The 25,103-nt window shown below is 52.4% G+C and overlaps 1 protein-coding gene across 1 annotated transcript in view; it reads right to left on the bottom strand.

The window, feature by feature from the left end:
* PTPRS (protein tyrosine phosphatase receptor type S) overlaps window positions 1-25,103 on the bottom strand; it is a 127,538-nt gene that overhangs the window by 37,785 nt on the left and 64,650 nt on the right. The window contains exons 6-10 of the mRNA XM_084220927.1: window positions 18,799-18,909; window positions 6,477-6,746; window positions 3,327-3,908; window positions 2,376-2,509; window positions 2,111-2,255 (exon numbers count right to left, since the gene is read on the bottom strand). Coding sequence (XP_084077053.1) covers window positions 2,111-2,255; window positions 2,376-2,509; window positions 3,327-3,908; window positions 6,477-6,746; window positions 18,799-18,909 — 1,242 coding nt within the window. The remainder of the gene's footprint in view (window positions 1-2,110; window positions 2,256-2,375; window positions 2,510-3,326; window positions 3,909-6,476; window positions 6,747-18,798; window positions 18,910-25,103) is intronic.

Genomic DNA, 25,103 nt, shown 5'->3' on the forward strand with positions numbered 1-25,103 from the left:
GAGCCTGTCCGTTTTACAAGCTATGTCTCTGGTACTTGAAGAGTTAAAACCCAGCTACTTCAAGAAGAAAATGATACTTTACCTTTAGTTTAATGGATTTTACTTGGGTTATGATGCTCAGGAGGAGCCACCCTGGCAGGGAGGTGCAGGGAGGGGCTGCCACATGCGGGTGGGTGCTGGGAGGGGACAGCAGGAGCAGGGGGGAGCAGGGAGAGGCTCTGTCACTCCAGAGACAAGGTGCCATCGTGGTGTGACACGGCCCAGCCAGGGACAGGGACAGCGGGGAGCTGGCTCATCGGGTGCAGGGCATGCAGGCAGGCAAGCAGAGAGCAGAGAGAGAAGAAAGAAGAGGCATGGAGCAGGCCAAGGAGGAGCTGAACGGAAAAGGAGCTGAGGAGGGAAGACACAAAAGCCTGTCCCGAGCCAGAAGGTCTGTGAGCCGAAGGATGTCACCCGGACCAGGGAGAATTGACTCGTTCCTCCAACAGCCAGCCAGGAAAAAATGTTTCACCGTGTTACAGGACACTGACAGCTCCCAGCTGATGTTCTTAAGAGCATTAAATTAATGAGACTCTCCCTATGAAAGCTGAGCTACAGAGAGAGAAACCCGTCCGTGTTCTGGGCAGATGCCAAGTTAGAAAAAGCCCCAAAGCCTTCCCTTTTCCCAGATCCCCTTTTCCTCACCCTTAAGGGACAAATTTTCACTAAGGCCTACTGCCACCAGCTCCCACACCCCTTTTCCAGCTTGTTTTATTGAACCAGAAAGCACAAATCCCAGACCATCTTTGCCTCCCGTCCCCACAGGTCTCAAGGAGAGAAACCCCTTGGAAAACAGAAGCAGAGTGTAAGTTTAACACTTATTTTTCAGGTCCTTTCAGTTCATTTCCCCCACCCCACAGAGATGCTCCCTCTGACAGTACCACACTGGGATCAGAACCAGCAGATGTGCAGCAGAGTCAGGAAAGGATTTTCCTATGAAACGTAGAGAGAGTATGGAGAAAAAGAAAAGAAAGAAAAAAGGGGAAAAACATTTGAAGGAAAGAAAAACCAAAAAATCTTTGAATGGAGAGGAGGCCTGAGAAAGCCCCGGTAAGGAATTCTGTCTATGCAGAAACAGACTCCCCTTTCTTCCCACTCCTCAGGGGACAGAAAGAGAAGGAGACAGGGAAAGGGAGAGACAGCAGGATGTGAATTAAAAAGCCCAGCCGAGAGCCTGCTGCTCCCCCTTGTTAGGGGCTCTGAGGGATGGGAGCAGGGCTCTCCCTCCTCACACTGGTGACCAGAGCCACTTCTGAGTTAGTTCTGCTCCCGGCTACTCCAAACTGCAGCGGAGTGATTTAGTAGAGATGAGAGGAGACAGAAAACACAAAGAACAGCTGCCACAGCCACTCATGCAGTGAAAAAACACCTCATTTAAAAGCAAAGATCTGTGAAAAGCCCAGGTTGAAATATTGCCATCCAGGGTTATTGTCCCCAGGGCAACAGCGAAGGGAGACAATCCATTAAACTAAAACAGCACGTTTTGAGTTGCATACACTCCATCCTGGTGTCATCAGCATCCCCCTCCCGGCCTCCACAGGGCTCCTCTCTCCCGCTCTGCTGGAGCCCAAACGGGGCCATTCCCAGAGCTCCAGGCCTTCCTCCCCTTGGCTGTGGAGGTGCTCATGGACAAGAGCATGGGGACTGCTTCGCCGAGGGCTGGGGAAGGCTGGGCCTGGGAACAATCACCTTCCCTGCTCCTCTCCCTCCCGCTTCCCCTCCGTCCCCGCTGCTGGTGCCCCTTCCTGCCGCGCTGGGCCTGTCCGGGCGGGCTGTGGCTGCCATGCCTGCCGTCCCCTGAGCATGCTCAGCACCACGGCCAGCGTGGCCACCACCAGCCCTGGGCCACCCCGAGGGGACGGCGCTGCCCGGCCCCGCAGCCCAGAGCCCAGCTCTGCTCCTGGCTCAGTCTCAGCTAGCTGGAGCGGGGAAGGGAGAGGGCAGCAGGTCCCAAGGGCGTCCCCCCTCCCTGCAGTGAAACGGAGCCCCCAGCTCCGTGGCCCTGTGCCCACCATCCTGGCTCCCTGACCGTGGTCCCCTCAGACAAGGGTGGGAAAGGAGAGACACCTACTAGACTGCAAGGTGCGCTCTCGGACCTCCGGGGTGAAGGCCCCCAGCCCCAGGGCCGAGCGGGCGGCCAGCCGGAAGACATACTCAGTGTTGGGCTTCAGGCCTTCCACCGTGAACGAGGTCGTGGGCTCGAAGTTCTTCAGCACCTGGGGTGGGCGAGGGGGGAAGAGAAAAATAAACCCAAACGACAGGCAGCAGAGGTGAGGCCTGCCCAGACACACTGCCCCGCTCCCCTCGGCCCCAGCCCTGCTGCGCTTTGGGCTCACCTCCTTGCTGTGGTCTCCTTCCTTGTAGAGGAGCTCGTACTTCACTATGATCTCCTGGCGTGGGGGGCTCCACGACAGCACAATGCTCGTCTCAGTCTTGGCTTCTGCTCGGAAGTTCATCGGCTGCCCGGGAACTGGCACGGAGAGGGAGACGGCGGGGCACAGGAGGCAAGGTGAGAAAGAGGAGAAACCACATTAACTTGGCTAATTAGGAGGCTCTTGCCCTGTTTTCTTCAAAGCCTGTGTGGGAAGAGCACGTCAGCAGCAAAATGCCACACTGCAGCGTGGGCAGGTCCTGCCTCTAAAGCTGTGGAGTTACATCCCACTGCAGGACTCCAGTGTGAGCAGAGCTGCTGGAGATGGAAGAATCCCAGTGGATCATATGCCTCTTTCTCAGCAGTGCAGAATACAACCCTCCCCACCAATCCCAGTATTACAAGATTCTGGAAGCAGGAAGCCCATGAGCAGCCCATTGAGGACACAGGGTTTCCTCCCATACCCCAAATGTGCCAAAAATGTGCTGGGTGACAGCCTGTGATAAAACACCTTGTGTTTGCAGCTCAACACATAAGGCTCATTCCCCACTCATCTCTGACGAGGTAGTTCCTGGTACCTTAGGGAGAGTTAAAGTGTCACCACTACCTGGGCAGTTTTACATCTGTTAAAGACATTTAGAATCATGGAATGGTTTGGGTTGGAAGAGACCATAAAGCCCATCCAGTTCCATGGCCAGGGACACCTTCCACTATCCCAGGTTGCTCCAAGCCCTGTCCAACCTGGCCTTGGACACTTCCAGGGATCCAGGGGCAGCCACACCTTCTCTGGGCACCCTGTGCCAGGGCCTGCCCACCCTACAAGTAAATAATTTCCTCCCCAACATCGCATCTAAACCTCCAAATCCAACCAGCAGCTCTCCTTCGCACAGCCCAGCTCAGCCAGCCAGGTGCTCACCTCCTTGCTGCGTCTTAACCTGGATGGGGTCGGACAGGGGCCCGTCCCCCACGGAGGTGAAGGCCAGCACTCTGACGGTGTAGGTCTCGTCCTCCAGGAGGCTGCCCACGGTGGTCAGCAGGCTGTCGTCCACGTTGTGCTTCTGCCAGTTGCTGACGGGCTGCTCGGGCTCCATGGTGTAGTAGACGCGGTAGCCGCGGATCTGCCCGTTGGGCTCCACCGGTTCCTCCCACTGGATGATCATGGTGGTGCTGCTCAGCATGCGGCCCTGCACGTTGCGGGGGGCGCTGGCAGGAGCCTGCTCCCCCGTGCGGGTCACCACCGACTCGCTGGGCGGGCCCTGCCCGATGCTGTTCACTGCAGAGACCCAGATCTCGTACTCGGAGTTGGGGCTGAGCCCCCCGATGCTGTAGCGCGTGGTGGTGATGTCCTCCTTGATCTGGTAGGGCCCGTCCTGGCTCTTGGACTTGTACTCAATGACATAGTAGGACACGGGGTCTGGGTTTCCAGAGTCCCAGGTGATGGTGATACTCGTTGCTGTTGTCTCTGTCACCACTGGCGTCCCAGGAGCCTTGGGAAGTGCTGAGGATCAGGAAGAACAGGCATTTAAAAAAAACACAGATGCTGAAATGGAACCTAATTGGTCTGGTTCGGGCTGCAGGAGCCAGAGGCACAGCACCAATCCCGGCAGCTCAGGAAAGCGCTGCTGGAATATGAGGAACCTAGTTATCCACTCTATTATCCTCCTTAAACTGCTCCATCAAAGGCAAAGTGTTCAGCTAAACAGCTGGAATCATTAGCACAGGCTTCAGCGGCACATCCCGGGGCAGGGAGGGAGAGCAGCTCCTCAGCTCCTTCCCAGCACGTGCTCACATCTCTCTGCTGAGCCTCCACGGGCAAGGAATGGCACAGGGCAGGCTCTGCTCTCCAGAACAGATCTCCAGAAACGCTGGCAAGGCTTCCCCCCAAGGCACAAACTGTGTTAATCCCCATCCCCCCTGAGCCTGCTGGGGACTGCACGTTGTTCAGCACTTCAGCTGCACCTGATGGGTGTTCTCACTTCACCTGTTCTCAAGCTTCATGTGCAGTTCTCACTGCACACTTCAGACCCTTTTCAACCCTCCTTTTCAACTTCTCCTTATCGTGGAATCCCAGAATGTTTTGGGTTGAAAGAGGCCTTAAAGCCCATCCAGTGGAACCCCTGCCATGGGGCAGGGACACCTTCCACTGGCCCAGGTGGCTCCAAGCCCCTTCCAACCTGGCCTTGAAGCCTAACTTCTCTAGACCTGGTCAGAGTAAAGCTCAAACTCCTCCTTTCACCTTCTGCCCAGGAGAGCTCACACACAGGAACAGTGGGGGGAACAGGATCCAAACAAAATTACAGAAGACAGAAGGTACCAGCAGGGTGAGATTCCCCATGTGAGGAGATGGGAGAGTTGGAAGCAGAGGCACTCTGCCCTACACAGCAGCTTTTTAGATTGAGGGGGTAAGACAGGGAAAAAAGGGAAGGAAGGAAATACTCAGGAAAATAAAGAGCACCTGAGTCCAGCCCCAGGCATCCTTCTGCTGGCACGACAGCCCCGCTGCCTGTGCAGCAGCTCAGAACAGGTGTCATGCCAAGATTCTCTAGCCCCTACTCATTTCTCCTGTCAGACCTTCCTCAGACAGAGCTCTGATACAACAGGATTCTTTTTCCTTACCCCTCCCTTTTTCCCAAGTGTTCCTCCTCTCCCCCACCCTTGGATCCTTTCCCACCCCACCTCTCCCAGATCCCTCATGGGCAACACCAGTACTTGGAGCAGACAGCAGCTCACACAGAGCTCTACACTCACCCAACCTCAGGGGTTCCTGCTTGGGTTTAATACTCCCCTGCTGAGAAGATGGCACCCGTGCTCCTCTTGGGAATCACTAGCTGGAAGCTGGGCTTATTCCCCATCTTGCTGAGGCAACAACGGCCACTAAGATGCTGGAACTAAGCTCTACTGCAAGGGTGCACATGCCAGAGATCCTCAGGGCCTTGGCTGAATCTCAGGCCTTGGAACAGGATGGCATGCAGGCTCTAAGCCATCCAAGGATCCTTGCACAGTGCCCAGCCAGCCTCATTTGTCAGGACAGACACAGCATGCAGGGATTTGAGCCACAGTTTTCTTCATAACAAGCAGCTCAGGTGTCCTAAAGCCAGGGAAGGTCTCTAGCCACCAGCTTCCCCTCCACTGTGGGTTTCCCTGTGTGGGGGATCCCCAAGGACATGCACAGATCCCAGCACATGGTGCACAGGTCTGTCCTGCTGCTCGTGCTCACAGAGCTCCCCGTGTACACACAGGTAAGGACAGGGACTGACACCCCTGCAGCCAGGTGCCCACGATACAGCCATGGCCATGCACACACATCCCATCTGTGCAGGAGCACCAGGACATGCAGGACTGTCCCTGCCCATGCACACACATCCCATCTGTGCACCAGGACATGCAGGACTGTCCCTGCCCATGCACACACACAACCCACTTGTACACCAGGACATGCAGGACTGTCCCTGCCCATGCACACACATCCCCCATACATGCAGGACACCTGGCCATGCAGGATTGTCCCTGTCCATGCACACACATCCCATACATGCAGGACACCTGGCCATGCAGGATTGTCCCTGCCCATGCACACACATCCCCCATTCATGCAGGACACCTGGCCATGCAGGATTGTCCCTGTCCATGCACACACATCCCATTTGTGAAGGACACCAGGACATGCAGGACTGTCCCTGTCCATGCACACACATCCCACCTGTGCACCTGGCCATGCAGGACTGTCCCTGTCCATGCACACACATCCCACCTGTGCACCTGGCCATGCAGGACTGTGTCTCTATCATGGACACACCCCCACTGGTGCAGGACACCTGGCCATGCAGGACCGTGTCCCCTGTGCAGGCCAGGCAGTCCCAGGCTCTCCCCATGCAGACACACAGGGACACAGGCACAAGCCATGGCACGCTCCCACTCCGCTGCAGGCCCCACCGAGGCTCCCATGCACGAGCAGGACACGTGCGCAGGCATTCCCCGCACTCATGCTCGGACACTCAGCTCCGGCCGTGCCCGGCACGTGCCCACTCCCACACGTGCACTCCGGACCCTGCTCCCCCTCCCTTACATTTCACCGTGATCTGGGCCACGGCTTCTATGACTCCCAGGCTGGACATGGCCACGCAGGTGTAGTTGGCAGAGTCCTTGACGTCCGTGAGCTCCAGGACGTTCCTGCCCACGGGCATGTCATCCTCGGGCGTCAGGTCCTCCGCTCCCTGCATCCACTTCACGTAGGGCATGGGGGACCCCACGGCCACGCAGGTGATGTTGACGTTGCCCCCGGGCATGATTTCATGGCTGACAGGGAGGATGGAGAAGCGAGGGGCCACACGGCGAACTGTGGACGAGACGCACAGAGGTAACAAAAAAACAAAACGGAAAAGCAAACCAAAACAAACGAACGAACGGAAAACAAAGAGGAAAAAAAATTAAAAAAAAAAAGAAAAAGGAAAGGAAAGAAAGGAGAAAAAGGAGAAAAAGAAAAAAGAATAAAAGATAATTTAAATATAGATGGGGTTTGTCACAGTTTATTTTCTTCCTTCATTAAAAACAAAACAAAAAACCAAAGAAAAAATCAAAAACCGAAAACCAAAAAAATAAACTCCAAATAAATTCGTACTTCACAAACAATATATAGAATATAGACATAAAAGCGATATTTCATAGCAACAGGGTTCCATTGATCAAGATTAGACCCATCACAGCACAGATAAATACACAAAAATTTATTAGCAATTTCTCATCTTTACTGGCAAGAGCTGGCATGGCGAGAGCCCAAACTTCTCCTCCGTGGCCTCTGGGGCCCCCAGCTCCCCACTCCACACCCCGGGAACCTGCTCCTCCCTCTGTCTCCCCGTGGGGTCTGAGTCCTGGGCCCCCTTCTCCCGAGGAACAGCCCCTCCAGCACCACTCGGCGTGGTCCAGGTGCCCCCTCCAGAGAGGGGCCCCCTCCCACCCGGGGCTGCTGCAGACGTGGGGTGGGGGGCCAGGAGAAGGTTGGGATGGAGATGGAAACTTCTCAACGTTTTGCCTTGTTGGACCCAGAGAATTCAACAAAGAGAGAAGTATCGCATCCCCGAACTCCAGACGCTCCACTTGGGAAGTGAAAGGCAAAAGGATAAACGAGGGAGGAGAGGGAGTCCCCGGAGCGGGACAGAATTTAGTCGGTGTCTGCGTGTGAGAAGCGTCCAGGGGAACACAGCCCCCCTGGAGCGAGAGAGAGTGTGGAAAAGATGAGAAACTCTAATGAAATTTTTGTGGTTTTCGGGTATAGAAACCCTAACGAAGCCTCTTTAAGATCTGACACGGTTCCATCGATAGATGCAGCTCTCAGAGTCACAAACATCATGCAAAATAGGTAAAAAAGAGAGAGAGAGAAAGAGAGAAAGAGAGAGGAAAATGCAGAGAAATCTAATTTCTGGGCAGTAGCAAGTGCCCACATGGATACTGGATAGAAAGTGAGCGACAGAGAAAGGAAGGAAGACCAGGAGAAGGAGAACAAGAGGGGAAGGGAGAAAGAAGAGAGAGAGAGAGGGAGGGGAGGGGGAAACCCACTTTAATGCTGCATACTTTTTCTAGCTGATGTGACTCAATGTGGTGGCTCACATTGTCACATCTCAGCCCTGGCGGAATAATAAATAGAATAGAATTAATAAGAAAAACAAGGTAATGAAACTTTTAACGTTGAGAAAACAGTGACATGTTCTGTGCATCTCCTTAGCAGAGAGGTGGATGCAGCTTCCAGACCTTACACAGGAAGAACATGGACGCAAAGGGGAGGCTGTGGTTTCCTTGGCTCCATTTTCTGAGCTACCTGGGCTGGCTGGAGGGATGCTGGGTGCCCTTCCTCAGGGGGGAAGCAGGGGAATGGACAAAGGAGAATGTGTGTGGATCAGAGAGGGCCTAGGGAGGGGGCTGAGGGAAGGGTCTCCTCCCACAAGAAAGACAAAAGGATATAAGACCCAGGGAAAATGCAGGAACTGCAGCAGCTGGAGAGGAGCAGGGTGCAGGATTCCTCCAGCTCCAGGGACAGCCATGCAGGAACTGCCACAGGCAGGCTGGGCGAGGGGCAGGAGGGTCTGGGGGGCTGAGAACTCCCTGTTCCTGCGTCTGTTCCCAGGTAACCTCTGCACAACCTCTCCACAGCTGGGTGGCTTTGCCTCATGCCAAAGCAAAGCAAAGGACAGCAGGGCTGAGCCTGCCATTGTCCCTCCCAGTGCCTTCAGATGTCCCCTGGAACTGTCTTGGGGCTTGCCAGTGCTTATCTTCAGCTTTGTGGATCTTTTCCAAGGGGAAGGGCACTGCCAGGAGGGGCCGTTTGCCGTGTAGTGGGGCTTTGGCAAACAAAAGCCAACTGGAGCCCCTGCAAGGTGGCAAGGGACATTGTCCCAGCAAGGTCTGCTCTCCCCATCGGGCTGTCAGACCCTTTTCTGTGAGAACCAGTAGCCAGGAACCAGCACTGGGAGGCAAGGAAGAGAAGACTTCCAGACTGGTGGCATCAGGAGCTCAGAGGGGGCAAAGAGGAATTCCTGCATGCAGGGATTTGCAGAGAGAACAGGGGGCATGCCCTCAGCTGGGAGAAGGATGGGGATGTGGAGGGAGGGGCTGCAAGCTCACCTGGCACCAGAAGATGATTTTCTACCTGGTGTAGGGGGGTACCACGGCGTCTGTTCCACCTCAGGCACCAGCTCTGGCTCAAAGGATCAGGAAACCTGCTCCTTGCTCCCTCCTGCCACTAGGGAGAACACTCAGCCCTAGCCACGAGAGTGCATCCCTGTCTCCCACTCCATCCTGCTTCCCACTGCTCCCAGAAGTACCACACTTCAGAAAATGGAGCCAGTGGAAACCACACCTGTCACAGTCTGAGACAAGATGGAGAGAACTCGGAAAGAAACAAGTGGGGTCAACATGCAGACAGATCTGGGGTGGGGATGACTCTTCTGGGGGGGGGCTGGTACGTGACCTTCTGGAGAGGGGAGGCAAGGTGGGAAAGGTGAGGAGGAATGGGGAGACACGTCCGGACAGGATCCGGGCAGCAAACAGCATCAACAGCACAAACAACGGCAGGTGGGATGCAAACACTGAGTTGTCATGGGAACAGAACAAGACAATTAATCCAAACCGAAGCTAATCGCAAAGAAATGAAACCCAACTGAAAAAGAAAGGGGAAAAATAATAAAAAAAAAACCAAGAAAAGAAAAAGAAAGAACAAACCAGAATTTAATAACTGAAAAGCATCATCTGATGTAGGGCGGAGTGCTGAGAATCGGAGTCTGAAGGGAACCCACTGTTCCTGCCTGTGGCTTTGGGCACGGAAGGAGAAATCCACTCACAAAACACAAGCTCAGGGGCTGCACAGAGCACGTTCCCAAAATGCTGCAGAGCAGCCCTGCCCTCCTCCTGACAGCACCCAGGGTGCAGGTCGGCCCTGGGGTCTCGGGGATCCTTACTTTGGGCTGTCACCCTCCAAGGCAAGCACCCAGCACCTCTGGATGCCAGCCCTCAGCACCACCCCTTCCACAAGGAGGGAGAATTTGGATTAGGGCTGATCCGAGCCCAAAACAGGCAGCAGCACTTCCTTGGTGCATCCTGGTTTAAAAAAAACCCAGACTCTCCTGTGTGCACAGATATACCAACATCCACACACTGATCTAGGATGGGAAAAGAACTCCAGTTAAATGTTGGGGACCTCAGAGAGTCCCCTGGATACAGCCCTGCAATGGCTCAGGGCTGTGACAGCCACAATAAGGCACAGGGTTCATCTCTGGCTACCCAGAGCCATCAGGCTGCTGCTTATTTTAATTGCTGTAACATTTGCATTTGGCTGGAGACAGGGAATTTGTCAAGCTGAGAATCTCTGGGTCAGCCTTTAGGTCAAGGTTCAGGAGGAGGAGAGCCGTGGAGGAAAGGAAGCTGGAGATGGAATCAAGACCAATTTCAGCTCTGGGTCCAGCTCCACAGCAGCTGAAGAAAGGGGAATTTCACAAGAAAAAAAACAGGTGAAGGGATCCCTTCCATTTTGCTATCCAGCACTTTCAGTGGATCGGGAAGAACAGAACTGCTCTCTCTGGAAAGGAAACATTGGGACGGGGCAGTCAGGGCTCTGCTTTATAAACACTTGCCTAATAACACTTTTCCCAGTTTCTGGTGCAAGAAGGACCTTCCCTGAGTTCCAGGGGTGTTTGGTTTCCAGGCCAGCTTTGCCAGACCCCGCATGCGTACACGGATGTGCATGCTCCATGTGCAACAGCTCCCGACAGACACACACAGGCAGGCACACACAAACAGACATTGTCCACGGCCAAAAAACTCTCAGGAGCTTTTTTTCAAACAAGGATACAGCTTGTTACGGATAGAACCAGATTCCAGGACTGGAGCTGGATGTTTGGGATGCAATTAAATTATTTCAATGCAGAGAAGCCATTTCAGAGGCACAGGAAAATTAAGTGCAGTTAGTTATGAGTCTGTTAATTGTTGGATAAGCATTTCACACTGCAAATCTGCACCCCAAATTGTGCTCTTTAGAAACAGAACAGATCCATAACTTTTCACACCCTTGGGAAGCCAATTGGTTTTGTTGCTGCTCACGGAGGCAGAGGTTGACCCAGTTTGTGTTCTGTGAGTGGCATTTTTGGCTTTTTTGGTCCCAATCAGCACGGCTCAGGTTCCCCACCACCACTCGGGGTCCACAAGGTGAGAGGTGTTTTTGCAAGATTTACAGACCTGATTGGAAGAGACACTGGGAGGTCCAGGGTTGACTTTTGCAACACCAGAATCCATCCTTAAAATGTGTTCCCATGATGCTGCTAATGAGAGAAACCTGAGGACCAACCAGTTTGTGCTGAGGAACCCCACCAACTGCTCTTTTAAAGCCCCTTCCAGATTCCCACAGAGAGAAAAAACGTTGGAGGAGGAGCGAGGTGGGGAAAGGAGAATGTCCTGGACAAGAACCTGTCACTTCAAACCCCGATTCACATCAAAACAACTCAAAGAGAAATGCATCTTACACCTTAAAGAAGAAATCAATCGAAAAAAGGAAACAAAAGAAAGTGAAGTGACTGGTTGAAAGCACCAAACAAAACCAAATGGTATTAAACATTTTGACACTCAGCAAGCTGCTGCTCCAAATGAGGTGAGAAGGCGGACATTATTGGCCATTTTGGGGAGACAGGAGTCATTCCGTCTTGCTCCAAAATGAGGAGGGGTAGGGGAAAGGGTGCCAAAATAATGTGCAGCCTCTACATTATTAGTGAAGCTTAGATTACACCTGTCCTCCCCTCCCAAATGTGGTCTGTCCCTGCCCCTGCGTGTCCGTGCAGCCGCCTCTGCCTCTCCCTGTCCCAATTCCAGGCTCGTTCCCCTGGGCTGAGACCTTTTGGGCTTTGGATTTCCGACCTCTGCCCCTCCACAGGACGAGAAGCTTCCCTCCTCCTGCCCATCTCCTTCCTCATTTCCTTCACAGCAAAGAAAATAAATACGTAAACAGGTAGATAAATAAAGAATGAGACCAAGGCTTGGATTTGGTCTGGAGGAAATCCATTACCTTCCCAATAATTGTTACTTTTCACTTAAAAAACCACATTAGCTGAGCGACAGGCTGGCTGAACATCTCTGGTCTTTTGCAATTCTTTTTTTTTTTTCCTGTTGTTTTTTTACAGGATTGAACAGAAAATAATCAGAATCCAATTGTTTTTCACGCAGCTCTGTAATTTTAAACACAGACTTGACCGATTTAGTTTTTGTTATTTTAATTTGACAAGGTGTAATCTAATTTTTTCCCCTAAAACAAAGAGAACAGCGATGCAAAAGGTGTAAGAGACACAGGCAGGCAGAGATTTCGAGATCAGTACAGCACAGTGTTCCTGCAAAGTGCCCTCTATAGAGAGATAGTCATGTATATACATAGATATATACACAGTTTGGATTTTTTTTTTGATTGGTTTTTTTTTGGGGGGTGGCTTTTTGTATCCATTTCCATTTCCTGATACCCTTGAGAAATCCTTCTGCAGAAACACAGTGAAGTTTTTGTTTGCTTTGTTTGGTTTGGAACTAGAATTTCAGAGCTGAGGACACCCCAAACATGGACAGGGCGCTCCCCCACCCACAGAAATGCTAAAATAACCCTTTAAAATCATCCCAGAACTCTCCATCCCTCAATTTTAGCACCTGGAAACTGGGCACTGCAGAGGCAGCTGTAGAACCCAGTGGTGGTTCTGCCTCCCTCCTTCTGCTTTAAAGAATTTATCAATCTAGTCTAAAAAGGTATTAAAATTCCTACAGTTTAAAATACCAATGACTGCTTTGACCTTGTGGCTATTTGTTAAATCTCTAGTGCATGTGGAATTATTTCCTTCAACCTCTAAATGGGACTGAAAGGGAAAAGCTCAGCAATGGTTCCACCTGGAACCAACCAGCAGCTCTGGTCTGATGGTCAAATTACTCATGTGCCAAACTTAACCCAGGCTACAGGCTAAATTATTGCTTAAATTAGTAAAATTTAATCTATTTTGAAGCTTTATTTCCCGAGGTGCTCGGCACACTATCCCTGCCCTTTCTGTGGGTTTTATTTTAATTGATTTCCACTAGTTCAGCTCTCACATGTTTTGCCCTGGCCTGGTTTCATCTTTGGTCTCTCAATGAGCTGAGGTTTTCCAGAGAGCCTTGGGAACGTTCTCAGCAGGGCCTGGGCTGCAGAACCTGGCTCGGGGTGACAAAGCTCGTGCTGATGGTGACAAGCAGCAAAGGCAGGGCCTGAGCAGGCACTGGGCTGCCTTAAATGCCTGCTGAGCCATTTACAGCTCCCTGGGCTGGAAAAGAGCAGAGCCACGAGAAGCTGGAGCAGAGAGCAGGAGGGATTATCCCTGCAGCATCCCAACTGCTGCCTTTTGTAGCTCCTGACAGGGGCCCACTGTGTGAAAAAGGGGAAAATTCTTAATTCTGCTAAATTCAACCACGACAAGGCCTCCTGTACCAGCAGCAGCTCGGGGGATCATTGCATTTGGGGATCTGGGGCTCAGCCCCCACAGCTCATCCCTCCTTCCTCTGGGACGTGGAGGAGCACAGGGACACGAGGTCCTCGCACACAGGGCTCCATCCCAGCCAGCAGCTGGGAGTTGGGATCAAACCAGAGCAAGCCAGGCGGCTGCCTGCAGCTTCCAGATTAAGAGGAGAGCTGCAAAGTGCTCCATTTCCAGGGGCAAAGCAGAGGGGACACAGGTCCTGGCTGAGGGGACACGTGCCCTCTCTGGGGTGATGGCTGAGCCCCCCACGTGGTCCCTGATTACAGAGAAAAACACCACAGAGTGCTTTGGGCTGGAAGGGACCTCAGAGCCCACCCAGTGGCACCCCTGCCATGGCAGGGACACCTGCCCCTGTCCCAGGCTGCTCCAGCCCCAGTGTCCAGCCTGGCCTGGGCAGGGATCCAGGGGCAGCCTCTCAAACACCACCACGGGCAGACAGCTCTTTGCAGGATTTTGGATCCACCCTTTCCTGCAACCACTATGGGCCACAAGTCTGATGGCACCCGTGTCCCTGGGGGTACAGGGAAGCATCCAGGAGATTTTGGAAAGCCAGGTGAGCTGCATGGCTCCCTCAGAAACCAGGATTCCCCCCGAGGTGCTGGCTTGCCCCTAGAGCTGCAGCCACCTTTTCACCAGCCACAGGTGAAGCCTGGGCAGGGGGCTCAGCCTGAACTGCCACACACCTGGGCTGGTGGCAGAGATCACCTCCCCTGCTTCTGCCCTGCTTTTGTGCTCTCCAGGAAGATGCTTCTGCCTCTGGCCTCCCCTGGGCATCCCCTGCTAGCACTCTGGTACTTTGGACCATGGCAAGATCTGAGCTGCAATAACACACGAGGCAAACCCTGCACCAATAATTTCCAGACCATGGCCATGGTTTGGGTTGGAAAGACCTTAAAGCCCATCCTGTTCCCCCAGGACACCTTCCACTAGACCAGGCTGCTCAGAGACCATAACTTTAGCAAACCACACAACCTCTTCCAGCCAGGCATCAAGTCTCTATTTCCTCACCCAGTGTCATTCCAGCCTATCATGATTACATCCCATTTAGCTTTAGTTTATTGTTGTTGATGTCATTATCATGACTTTTATTTTTATTGGCTCTTGAGGAAGAATTTAATCTTCAAGCCTTCTCAGATCACAAGAGATTCTTAGCAGCAGCAGTGCAGTTTGGCCATGTTAGAAATACTTTATAAAAGAGAAAATAAACAAATAAAAAATAATGGTGTATAAATCCCTTTTTAATTGCACCTAAATCCTGAAACTCAAACTCCTAGTCATGAAGGAAAATCCTGTAATTAGGAGTGATTATCACCTTTTAGTCCTAGGCAGGAGGGAGGTGGGATGGGAAAACCTCATTTCAAATGCTATTCCTTTTTTTTTTTTTTAATAGAACAAGCATTTTTTTTCTTTTTTCCTTTAAAAAGAGCCTTGGGACTGAGGGATGTTTTTTGGCTATTGTTGGCATCCCAGTCAGAAGAGCCACAGCTGGTCTCTTCCCAGAGAATTCTCAAGAGAGCAGCATTTGGGAGTGGTACCCTGGTGCCTACGGGGAGGGAGGAGACTCGGAAGGGGAGGGGAGAATACCAGCACTGAGGGTCCGAGCACTGAAATCTCAGCATTTTAAGAAAAAAGAGAAGGACAGACAGAGAGAAAGAGAGAGAGAGAGGAAGAGAGAGACAGATACTGTGTCAATACTGCACTGGATTTCTCAAAAATCACACAGCTTTAATACCTGTGCCCTAGGAAAGCCACTCCTTTGGTACTGGTTGAGAGGTGGGGCCGGCAGGAGGGGAAAGGCGCAGCCGGGGAAGGGGCTGGCATTCTGCACGGGGGAAGCACCAAGCACCACTGGCACCACTGACACACCGCACACCCCCTGTCCGCTCTCCATGCGCCCCACCCGCTCGGGATGCGCACATGGGAGGCGACAGGAGCTTCTCGGGGATGAACAGGGAGATGAGAAGAGGGAAAAGAGGCGTTTTCGGCTCCAATGTCACGGGCCAGATTGCTGGTTGCCGTTTGCAATAGCTGCGGCTGCCAGATGTGCCCCAGCACCGCTGCAGTGCCTGCGCAGCTGCGCTTCTCCTGCCACGCTCCTTTGGAAGGAGGCTCTGCCCTCGCTGGGCTGGGTTTGGAGGTGCCTGCACAGGCAGCGGTGGATCAGTGCCAGGAAGGGAGCGGGACAGTGGGCAGAGGCAGGGCCAGGAGGCAGCTGCCCGGCTGCCCTGCCCTCCCAGCCCTCCCAGGACGAGGGGTCACCTCCTCCACGGGATTCTGCAGGCTCTGCCTGGGGCTGGGGCTCTGCCTGGCCCTCGAGGGTGCTCCAGGAGAGAACAGCGTGGGATTTGGGATCTGCAGGAGCTCCCTGTCAGCGCCACGCTGGGCTGACCGCTCCTGCTGTTACTGGAGGGAACTGGGCAGTGACCAGTGAGGAGCTCCCACGGCTGGGGAAGCCCCCGGAGCGGGGTCAGGGCTTTTCTTTGCGTGCAGGAGGCGGAACAAGAGCCACACCTCAAGAAATAAATCAGCATTAACTGACCCAGGGTCTGCTCTAACTCTTGGAATGAACCCCTGGGTTCTCACCATCTTTTCCACTTCCCAGATCCCTCCCTCCCCCAAAACAAAGGCTTGTCCCAAATAGCAGGGCTTCCATGGACAGGCGTTAGAGCTGTGTGACTCCTTTCCTCCTGCAGGGATTGAGGAGTTCAGTTACCACCGGGTGGGCAGGAACACTGGCTTCTCACAATGCGTTTGGAATAAACTACAGCACAGCATAACCAATCAAAACAGAAACAGGAAATCAAGAGAAAGCAAAAAACCCAACGGAACCAAAAATTTGGAAAGTAAGAGTAAATCCACTTCAAAGAAACCAGAATTGTATAACAGAAAGAAACGATACATATTTATATATCGAAAAAATAATTCATAATTAATTTAAAAAGTGGCATGCAAAGAAGATTGTTACATTCTCCTATCATGCATCAGGCCCAATGTCCAAACGGCAAGGTAACCATGACGACAAAAAAGTGCAAGAACTCAGCAACATTACCAAAGGATGCATAGAGAGGCCCACAATGCAACTCAACTCATCTCCGTGAGACCCGGGAATGCGCGGGTCTCGCTCATCTTAAAGATTTCTTGCTTTTTCTCTTTTTCATTTTTTAAAATTTTTTTTCATTTTTTTTTTCTTACGAATGTAAAAATGTGGGTAAAGAAAGTAAAAAAGAAAAAAACCACACCAACCTTCTCGTAGCTCTGAGGGATGTTAAGGGGGTTTGATGCGGAACACAATGACATGAGGAGAAGAGAAAAATAGGGGAAACACAGAGAGAGTAAAAAAAGGCCTTCTCAAGGCTGTCAGCTGCAAATTGATTGATTTTTTTTTTCTCTTAACCAAAATAAAAAGAAAGGAAAAAAATGAAGATAGTAACGACCCTCTTTCCTGCCTTCCTAACGCTCCCCCTCCCATCCCTTTAAGCCCAACCAAGCTCCACAGGGAGGCCAGGCTGGGAGCAATCCTAGCTCCGAGTCAGCCCCACGGGGGTGCTGAGCCCAGGCAGGATCCTCCCTCCCTGCAGTCCCTCTGCTCCTCGGAGAGGGGGAGCGGAGCCCCCGGGCAGAGCAGCCCCCCGGCCCCACACCCAGCCCTGCTCACTCTGCCTCCACCACGGGACTGAATAAGGAAAACAGAAATAATTAGAAGAAGGAAAAAGAAAAGCAAAACCAAACCAAACCATTTCCTTGCAATGTTCAAACTTACAACTCCTATCCCAGGTGGTCTATAGAGACAAGCATGTTATGGGAGAAACAAGTCAATTGGAAACACAAGAGTGCTCGAGACTCTTTTAAAACAAAAAAACGGGAAGAAAAATGTGCATGAACTCTCCCTCCCACCAAAGCAAATCCATTTCAGAAATTTGTTACCTTTCCACGATATTAACAGACAAGAAACAAGGAATTAAACAGCATGAAAAACACCCAAACCACAGGCCGAGCTGGCACACGCTGTGTTCTGCACTCTCTCGGCAGGTTAGTGCTGGTTTGCAGGCAGGCCCAGGTACACACGGGCTAACTGGGGTAGGAACAGGGCTATCACCTGCAGCCCTCCCATCCAGGTGTGGAGACAACACCGTGTTACAACCTTTGTCTCCTGGGTAGTTTCCGAGTGGCCAGAAAAGTAGAGGAAATTTATAAACAAAACAATAATGAAAAATCCCCACATTTTTCCTGTTTCTTTTCTTTTTAGGTGTTTTGTTTTTTTTTTTTAAAGAACCCAAACCATTCCAGCTAAGCTGTCTGCAATGGATTCAGCCCTGAATTAGTATTGGATCCAGATTGACACTCCCAAAAGCGGAGTTTCGGGGCCCAGGCGACAGGGCAAATTTCAAACGCAATTTTCCAGCTGGCCACAAAAGGCTATTTAAAAATTTAGCTTGGAAACATTAAATTATTAAAAGCCTTCTCTCCATGTGCATGTGATTTAGTGAGCGTGAGACACGAGAGAGAGAGAAAGAGAGAGAGAAAGGAGTGCACACAGGAGCATGGCTCTGCATTGGACTGCAGATTAACGTGAGTGTAGGTGGGAGGCGCCTCCTCTGTCGATGGGATGGAAATGGGAACAGTTTGCTGGGATGTAACTTTTCTTTTTTCCTCCCAACGGCATTTTTCTTTTTCTTTCTTTTTTTTTTTTTTTCTTTTTTTAAATTGAGAAGGACCAGCCCTGCTCTCTCATTACCAAAAGGGCTTTTGCTGTGGAAAGATGTTAAACCGAAGCTACGCACAAAATATTACAGGTCAGAGAGATCAAAAAAAGAGAAAGTGGAGAGGCTGTTGGCCCAGGGGGTGGGAGAACATCGAGGGGACGTGGAGCAGAAGCCAATCCCCTGTCATCTGTTCCCCTGCTGCAGGGAGAAGGGGCTGTCACGGAGGCAGGATGGCTGCTGGTGTCCCCAGCTCAGTGCCCAAGGAACCAGGGACAAATCACTGCTGGCACAGGGAAGAGCAGCTGGGACTGAGGGCAGCAGTGCCAATGCACCCTCCTGCCGCACTCTGGGGGCATCCAGGGACACAGAGGGGCCTGCCCTGCTCTCACAGCCACAGCAGCAGGACCGAACCCCCCTGCTTCCAGAGAGCAGGGATCCTTTGGGAGGAAGGGGAGTTCTGTCTGCAGCCGGAGCGGCTCTCTGCGGGCGGGCCGGGCACATTCCGGGGTGCGCCCTTGGCTCGGCCGTGGGTGAGCCAGCCCTGCCCTGCGGCCCCACAGGGATGCGGGGGGCAGCGGGGAGCCCCCGAGCTGGGGAGGGCTGGGATGGGCCAGGAGGAGGAGGAGGAGGAGGAGGCTGAGTGCCGGTGAGCCGCTGTGCTCCCTACCTCTCACGTAAAGGTTAGCGGGGGACGAGTAGCGCACCCCGGCGCTGTTGCTGGCCACGCACTCGTACTTGCCCTGGTCCGTCTCCTCGCTGCTCTCGATCTGCAGCCCACCTGTGAGGGGACAAGACACGGCAGCACAGACACATCGTCAGGCTCTGCTGGCTCTGCTGGTGCTCGTTCCTCCCCCCGGGCTCACGCACACCGGGACGGGAGCACGGAGCCCCCCGGACCCAGCACGGAGAGAAAATGCAATCCCCCCTCTGTAGTGAGCGCTGCTCTTTGTCCTGAACTCATCAGCAAAGGCACCAAGTTTGTGTGGCTTCTGCAATGCAGGCGTTCTGCACCAGAACTCCCGAAATCAGCCTCAATAATCCATATTACTGTGATCCCCAGAAATCCATCAGCAGGCAGTTGACTTTCCCTTGCTCAATTTGAAGCGGTGACCATAAAAGTGAAAGGCTTTGTCACCCACTGCCTGGGGAATTTCTATCGCTGCTGCCTTTGTTTTGTGCCCATACCTGCTCCTCAGGAAGCCTACGGGAGATAAGAGCCCCTGTGAAAAGCACCTCGCTGATAGTAAATATTCCCCAGGGAAAACCCTGTAAGTGCTGCATTGGAACTTCAAAATTGCCTGCATGGTTTACATCATCTGGGCCAAAAGGATTAGGGCTTTTCTTAAACTTGTATATTATTGCAGTCTACAAGAATATACCCAGAGCCCAAACTAAAGATTCCTGTCAGCAAATATGCAGAGAGATGCAGCATGGAACTACATGGAAGAAAATTGCCTCATTTACCTCAGAAGGCTTCATCCCTGCAAAACTCCGGTTAAAATACATACTACATAAATAATTCAACAGGCTCTCAAATGTTTTATGTATTAGGAGTACATGATTATACTACAGATATGGACAGAGCTCACATGTGGTAAGACTCTTAACTCCCATCTCTGGAAAAAAACCCCACCTAAATATGAAAACCAAACAATTCCAGCTCAGTGTAATAGTATTGATAAAATCTTAAGTGAGAGGAGTGCAAATGAGATCATTGTTGGTTGCAGACACAGCCTTTTCAGGAGGGAAAAAGCAGTGTGCTCACAGAGGAGGACACAGCTCACGTTCCTCCGCCTGTGCGTGGGTGGGAACGATGCTGGTGGGGGCACGTGGGGCTGGCAGAGGATTTGGGACAGGGCTGGGGTGTGAGTGCAATTCCCCTCAGCATCCCCCGGGCCTGGGAGCCCCCAAAGGCAGAACAGAGGCAAATAAACCCAAAAAGCCCCACCCAGACCAGTAAACCAAACAAAATCCATTCCAAAAGAATCTGCGGGTGTTTCAGCACAACAGGAGTTAAAACCAAAACTGGCTGGAGCTTCCCACTGAGCACCCAGCTGAGCATTTTTCATATGGAATTACAGCTCCAGCTCTGCTGCTGGAGAGCTCCACTTGGGTGGAAAGCTGCTGGTGAGTTTTCCCAGAAACTTCTGTTAATTTGGACAAATCTGTGCGTTGTTTCCATTGGTTCCAGAACCATTTTCTGTGCTGCTCATGAGCATCACTGCTCTGAGGGTACCCAGGGGAGATGCAGCCTCACTCCAGAGCAGGAAGGGATCCAAGCACTGCAGTGGGCAGCTTTCCCTGGGGAGCAGGGACTCACCCCTCCCTCCCTGCCCACTCCTCACCCCTGCTGGCCAAGGCAATGGCAGAAATGAGGCTGCAGAGAGGGTGAGGAGTGTTCAGCACTTGTCAGGAGCCAACAGACATGATGTGTGAAAACGTAAATCTCACCTACAGCACCTCCTGTTGCTTTTACCAGCAGAGAATTATGGAATTCTAAATGTGCCAGTGGAGATAAAACCAAAGCAGGGTCTTCCAAGGGGTGCACACCCAACTCCTCCTGCCTTTCTGCTTGAGGTCAATTTTTGACTCCATTAAAGAGACAGTGCAGAAGCTACTTACCGTGGATCTTTCCCAGAGAAACCTAAGGGTAAGAGAGTGGGGAGGGAGTGGAAAGAGGCTCTGGAGCCAAACAAATGAGTAGGCTGAGATGGAAGTGCTGAAGATCTGCCCGAGCAAAGGACTGGAAAACTCCCATCACCATCAGCAGCTCGGGAGCACTTTGCACCAATCAAGAGAAGTCCTAAGTATTTACCAAGCTTTGAGAGCATTTAATGCTCGAGATAAACTTCAGTCCTTCATAGTCCTGGAGAGATTAGCTCTTAAAACTCTGCCATAAATCTGAGGCAGCGCAGCCGGAGACGTTATTAGAATAACAGTATCAGTATTACCAAGTGCACCCAGCAAACAAAAAAGGACATTATAACCATAGATAAAATAAAGACAGGTATAAAAAAGAAATATCCAGAGGTGAAGCAGGACAAGGAAACGTAACAACAACACGGATCTGTATTGAGCAGAGGGCAATGGAACGGGATCTGTGTGGAGAGAAGTGTTTGGAGAGTGGGTGAGTGAGTGAGCTGGGGGTGTCTTACCTCGGATCGGTGTACCTTCTGCAAAGAAAACAAAGAAAATGAGTGAAATGACTGCAAAACCCCAAACACCTGCACTGCCCGTGGGAAAAGGACCTGAGGCAAGGAAGACAGTTCCCAGTAGGAAACTCCTTGGTCTGTCTCATCTTAAATTACAGGACACTGCAGAGGGCTCGGGATACTTTAGCGGGGTGTCCTTTCCAGCAGCCCAATCCAGCTGGCTGTTTGCAGAGCCTCCCGTGGCTCTTGGCTTCAGAGGGCTTGAGACTGGCTCCATTTTGGTGCAGGAATGTAAAGAAACTCCTCAGGCTCTCAGCTAACATCCCTGTCTGCTACTCCCTGAATGACCCTGCATTTACCTTCCCCCTCCTGGGGACACCGGGGCTGTGTTAGCCCGGGCAGGGACGGGGACACGTGGGCACCTTGCACCACATTAAGCTGCAGGTTTGGACCCACCTTGGCTAGCTCCAGACTTTAGCTCCTGGCCCAGATGTGCAAGCTCAGTGCCTGTGCTGCTCAGGACCTCTGGCCACCCCTCAGGGCTCTGCCTGGGCACTGAGGCAGCTCTGGGCACTGAGGAGGTGACAGGGCTGCCGGGTACCTCCTGCAGTGGCCCTGGAGCCACCGAGGAGGGGCTGTGTGCAGAGAAGAGCCCTGCTGGCTGCCTCTCCCCTGGGTTATTCCATTCCAACCCCTCCTGCTGTCTGTGCCCAGCCTCGGGCAGGGTGAAAGCCCTGTCCCCCATCTGACCTCCTGGGCTAGCAACCAAACCATCTTCCTTTGAACACACGGCAGGTCCTTTTGCTCACAGTGGCATTCAGAACTTATCAGAGAAGGGGGTTTAGCTGGTGGGTTTTTACCCCAATCCTGAGAACAGGGCAGATCCCGCAGGGCCAAGTTCTGCCTCTGGCCAGGGAGGGATGCACAAGCTCCTCTGCAGTGGTGACATTGCTGCCACCCTGCAGCACTCCCAGCCAGGGCTGTGGAGCACCTTAAATGACAAATACCAGCCTCTCACCCTCTCCTCTCCCCTGGGAGGAACAGCAGAGGTGTGATCCTGCTTTACACACGGGGAAAACTGAGGTAGAGGTGAAGCAACTTGCCCAAGGTCACGGAGGGAAGACTGGCAGAGGCAAGAACAGGAGTCAAAGCCTCCCCCGTGCCAATCTGCTGCCTTAATCACCAAAAACCCCTTCCCTCCTTATCCTTCAGCCCTGCTCATCCTTCTGCTGCGGTTCAATGCTCCATTCTCAGGATAGGAGGCAAAAATACAGAGATGCTAAGTAGAGTTCACCTTTATTTTTCAAAGGAGCTAAGGGAACAGAGGCATTATAGTGTTAGGGATTAGACTCTAGTTAGACTCAGCTTCTAGTTATGAGGTTAGGTTATTAGCTAGAGAAAAGTTAGCATCTAGTTAGGGTTAGGAACTAGCTAAGGTTAATGAAGCAGGTTGTTAGCTCTCAGGACAAAGGTTGGAGAGACAGCGCTTGGAAGAGGTGGGGGAGCATGGACTTGGGCAGACCCCCACCCAGGAGGTGGCAGGAAGGTTTAAAAAGCAAGAGAGAGAGAGAGAGAGAAAGCAGCAAAAGGTTACAGATCAATTCAGTGGAAATAAAAACAGCCTCTGATACATCCTTCTGTCTCAAAATTGGAGTGAAAATCTGCCATCTGTGGCACCAATATGGAACAAGGCTAATGGGAAGAGGGTAGAGAAGGGGAAGAGATCCCAACGCCACCCAGGGCTCAAAAGCTTCTCTGGCCTTGGCTAAGCCTGGCAGTTTCCTGCAAAAGTTCCCTCTAATTGACAGCAGAAACATGCTGGAAGTCAGAGCTGTGCAAGCCCAGGCACAACATCAGCATCGCCTCTTGTGTCACTGCAGGCTGCCACCCCCCGAGCCCCTGACGGGGCTGCCAGCAGCTCTGGGGACAGCCTGGCCTGGGGACAGGGCTCTGGGAGAGCGGGCAGTGCCACCTGGGCTCCCCAGCTCCAACCTGGACAGCTTCGGGATGAGCCCACACCTGAACTGGAGTCCAACGGGCTCGGGCAGACACAGATGGGAGATTTTCACTGCTGGAGTTTCACATCTAACCAGCTCCACCTTCAACATGGGGCAGCAGGAGGGTGCTGGAAGAGGATGTGCACTGGGTTCATTATTCTGAGGAGCTCTGCCAGGCCCTGCAGGGTTTGATATGGGCCTGCAGGGGAGGCAGTCCATACCCTGTAAGGGCACGAGCACCTGCACGAGGCTGCCAGGGTCTGGGGCACAGCGAGGCACCAGCTTTGCAGGGGGACTGCAGGGGAACAGCTCCCACTGCATGCTGACTTTTGGAGTGAAAAGCTGGTTTTGAGATGCTCCCTGCAGACATTTCCCACTGCCTTGCACAGCCTCCCTGGATCTGCAGCTCTGCCTGTTCAGGGCAGGTCTGGAGGCTGAGCCAGCCCAGGGTGTAGCAGCAGAGGCAAAGGCAGCTCCAGGGCCTGGCCTCGGGATTCTAAAGGGCCAGGATGGTGCCAGGCAGAACTCCCTGTGCAGGTGTCCCCCTCTGTCCCTGGGGCTGGGGTCTGCTCCCACCACCCCTCCCTGCTCTCCCACCTGCCGAGCTGCCCACGGGATCCCTGAGCCTGGGAGAGGAGAGGAGAGGAGAGGAGAGGAGAGGAGAGGAGAGGAGAGGAGAGGAGAGGAGAGGAGAGGAGAGGAGAGGAGAGGAGAGGAGAGGAGAGGAGAGGAGAGGAGAGGAGAGGAGAGGAGAGGAGAGGAGAGGAGAGGAGAGGAGAGGAGAGGAGAGGAGAGGAGAGGAGAGGAGAGGAGAGGAGAGGAGAGGAGAGGAGAGGAGAGGAGAGGAGAGGAGAGGAGAGGAGAGGAGAGGAGAGGAGAGGAGAGGAGAGGAGAGGAGAGGAGAGGAGAGGAGAGGAGAGGAGAGGAGAGGAGAGGAGAGGAGAGGAGAGGAGAGGAGAGGAGAGGAGAGGAGAGGAGCGTGTGTGTGCTGGGCTGTCTCCCCAGGGCTGCTGCAGCTCCCTGCCCCACACACAGGGGTAGGCTCCCTGCAGCTCTGCAGGGCTGGGCTGGCTGCAGCTGCAGCCCCTCGCCCCTGGCACAAAGGGGACCTGGCAAAAGGGACAGGGACACAGCTCTGGGGCAGGTCCTGCCTTCTGGGGCTGCAGAGGGGCTGGAGGGAGCTCTTCCCCTCCTGGATCCTTCCCCTCTGGCCTGTGATTTACAGCTTCACTTTGGAAATGCTGCACCCCCTATTCTCCCTCCTCAAAATGCCAATAACCCCGTTAGATGTGAAACTCCAAGACCTCCTGCAGGTGTGAACACAATTATCACAGTTCCAGGGTACAAGCTATTGTGTAATTGGGGAATTCCAGGACAACTGTTGCTAAGATACAAAACAAAAAAATCTAAGCAATGATAGGAGGTCCATATTTAGCTGTTATCTCTTTATACAGATAAATTAATTAGAATTATTATTACTATTCTTTTTTTTTTTTTTTTTGTAGCCTGCAATACCCCTGCAGAAATTAATTTAGAGGGCAGAACATCCCTACTGAAAGAGTTAGTAGAAGAAATGCAGAGCATGCCTCTCAAGAAGCTGTTACAAAGGAATTAGTTTAAAGGGCAAGGGTTACAAATCTGCACATTAGCAGGTTTGGGGTTTTTTGGTTTGATTTTAAAATTGGTTTTAATTGAACAAACTTACCAAAAGTCTCTGAATGTTAAATAAAAAGTGAAAAAAAAAGAAAAGAAAAGCTTGTTATAGCCAGTTATTTAGCAAACAGAAGACACACACAAGACACAAAAGGTTTTAGTGTTGGAGT

Source organism: Fringilla coelebs (genome assembly GCF_963513975.1).
Source record: "Fringilla coelebs genome assembly, chromosome: 24".
Lineage (NCBI taxonomy): Eukaryota > Metazoa > Chordata > Aves > Passeriformes > Fringillidae > Fringilla > Fringilla coelebs.